The sequence below is a fragment of the Vicia villosa genome, linkage group LG1 (genome assembly GCF_029867415.1).
Source record: "Vicia villosa cultivar HV-30 ecotype Madison, WI linkage group LG1, Vvil1.0, whole genome shotgun sequence".
Taxonomy (NCBI): domain Eukaryota; kingdom Viridiplantae; phylum Streptophyta; class Magnoliopsida; order Fabales; family Fabaceae; genus Vicia; species Vicia villosa.
In genome coordinates, this window is record NC_081180.1 from 51,848,577 (window position 1) to 51,850,785 (window position 2,209).

The window sequence follows — 2,209 nt, forward strand, 5'->3', positions numbered from 1 at the left end:
ATGAGCTGCTACAAACTGCCGGAGACTGTTTGTAAGGAGATCGAATCCATGTTAGCCAAGTTTTGGTGGGGATCCAAGGAAGGGGAGAGGAAGGTGCACTGGTTGAGATGGGAAAAGATGGTCACAGCCAAAGGAGCAGGAGGAATGGGATTCAAGGGCATTAGCGAATTTAATACGAGTCTGTTAGGGAAGCAATATTGGAGATTATTAACGGTGCAGGATTCGCTGTTGGGGAAAGTTTTAAAGAGCCGATATTTCCCCAAAGGAACCATTGAAGACAGCAAGGTCTGTGTCAATTCTAGTTCCGCTTGGCGTAATATCCTCAGTGCTTGAGAGCTGGTCCAAATGGGGTCTAGATGGAGGATTGGTAATGGGGAAAAGGTCTCAGTGGGGAAGGATAGGTGGATCCCGGGCAATACAGGCTTTAAAGCTAAAAGTGCGACGGGTAGGGTGCCTGAAGATTTGAGGGTCTGCGACATTATTGATACTGATTTGCGACAGTGGAATCGTGACCTGATTTTCTCCATGTTTGATGAGGATGATGCAAAGCAGATTGTGAGTATCCCTCTCTCCATGCGGATGCCGGAGGATACTATGATTTGGCATTTTGAGGCAAATGGCGAGTTCTCCGTGAAGTCTGCCTATCACTTACTCATGAAGGCAAAACTGATAAATCTCTTGGCCCCTCGAGCGCTCCTGATTCGTGTATTTGGAAGGAGGTTTGGAAGGCGCCGGTAAATCCAAGGATTCAGAACTGTCTTTGGCGGATGGTTAAGAACATTCTTCCTACAAGGGATAACCTAGGGCGTAGGGGTGTGCAGTTAGATGCAATATGTCCGTTGTGCATCTCCTATCCAGAATCGGTGCAACACTTGTTTCTTCGATGCGACTTTGCAAGGCAAGCGTTTTTTGCCTCTACTCTGAGTTACAGGATACCTGCTTCTCTAGAGGTTATGGACTGGCTCTTACAAGTTTTACGGTGTGGCGATATTCACAGCATCCAGTTGATTTGTACCTTGGCTTATCGGGTATGGAACGCTGGTAATGAGCTGATTTTTCAAAATAAAAGGAAAGATCCTATGCAGGTGGCAGCAGAGGCCTTGAGAAGTGTGCTGGATTTTAATAGATGGAACCCGGATTGGTGTGCCCGTAAAAGTTTGCCGCTGCAGCCGGTGTTTCCTGCTACTGATATGTATGTTCTGTAGGTGGATGCAGGTGTCTTCCCTGATGGTACTATAGCCTTTGGCTGCATTTGCAAGGACCCCGGTGGAGAGACATTTTTCGCATCATGTAAGAAGGAAGAGCTTTTAGCTTCGCCTGCTATAGCATAGATGCTGGCCATTCGTTGGTGTCTTGAATTAGCAAAGGAGAACAAGCTGGTGCGGATTGTGGTTCAGTCTGATTGTCTAAATGTTGTGAACTGCATTAATTCTTTAGAGGCTTTTGCTGATCTTGATCTTATTGCAGCTGATTGTAGAAGCCTTCTTAGTTCTTTTAGTTTGGCTAGTGTCATGTTTATTAGCAGATCAGACAATAGTATTTCCCATAATCTTGTGGGGTTTGGTAACACCCATGGTTCTATGTTGTGGAGAGGGGATTACCCTCCTGCTGTTCTGGATGTTGTAAGGCTCTTGCCTCTTCTTGTTTAATGGAATTTGTTTTCATATCAAAAAAAAAAATCCAACATAAGCCAAAAGAATAGTTTGATCGTAACATATTAACAATTAATAATTTTCTTTATCAAAAGCATTAGAGCATGTTTGAAACAGCTTTAGTTTTTAGTTCTTAAAAATATATTGTTTTAAAAATCTATTTTAAAAAACTGTTTGAACTAACAATAACTTTGTTTGATAAATTAATTTTTAAAAATTGTTTTAGAATAGTGAAAATCAAAAAAATTATTTAGTAGTCTAATTTTTCAATACTATTGTTAAGAATAAAAATACATATTTCTTTTCTTTATTACCACCGGTTTAGTCCGGTTCGGGGGTTAGTTCTGGCATTAAGTGGTTCCAGCCCCCTCCCGATCGCAGTTGGGGGGGATCGATCGAACCGTGGTTCTCCTTACCAAGTCTAGCGCCAATCACCACTAGACCAACTAACGATTGGTGAATAAAAATACATATTTGATCATCTAATTTTTCAAACCTATTTGGTTATATTAAACAGGCTTAAATATAGTTGTGGTCCTCCTAAATATCTTAAACTT

The 2,209-nt window shown here is 41.6% G+C and overlaps 1 protein-coding gene across 1 annotated transcript; it reads left to right on the forward strand.

Moving 5' to 3' along the window:
• On the forward strand, nucleotides 1-333 carry LOC131635005 (uncharacterized mitochondrial protein AtMg00310-like). The gene has a single exon (XM_058905641.1). It carries the CDS (start codon nucleotides 1-3, stop codon nucleotides 331-333), a length of 333 nt encoding a protein of 110 aa, XP_058761624.1.
• The last annotated feature ends 1,876 nt before the right edge of the window (nucleotides 334-2,209 follow it).

What these genes read in the sequence shown, in the direction of transcription:
- LOC131635005 (XM_058905641.1), top strand. Translation starts at nt 1, where the DNA reads ATGAGCTGCTACAAACTGCCGGAGACTGTTTGTAAGGAGATCGAATCC.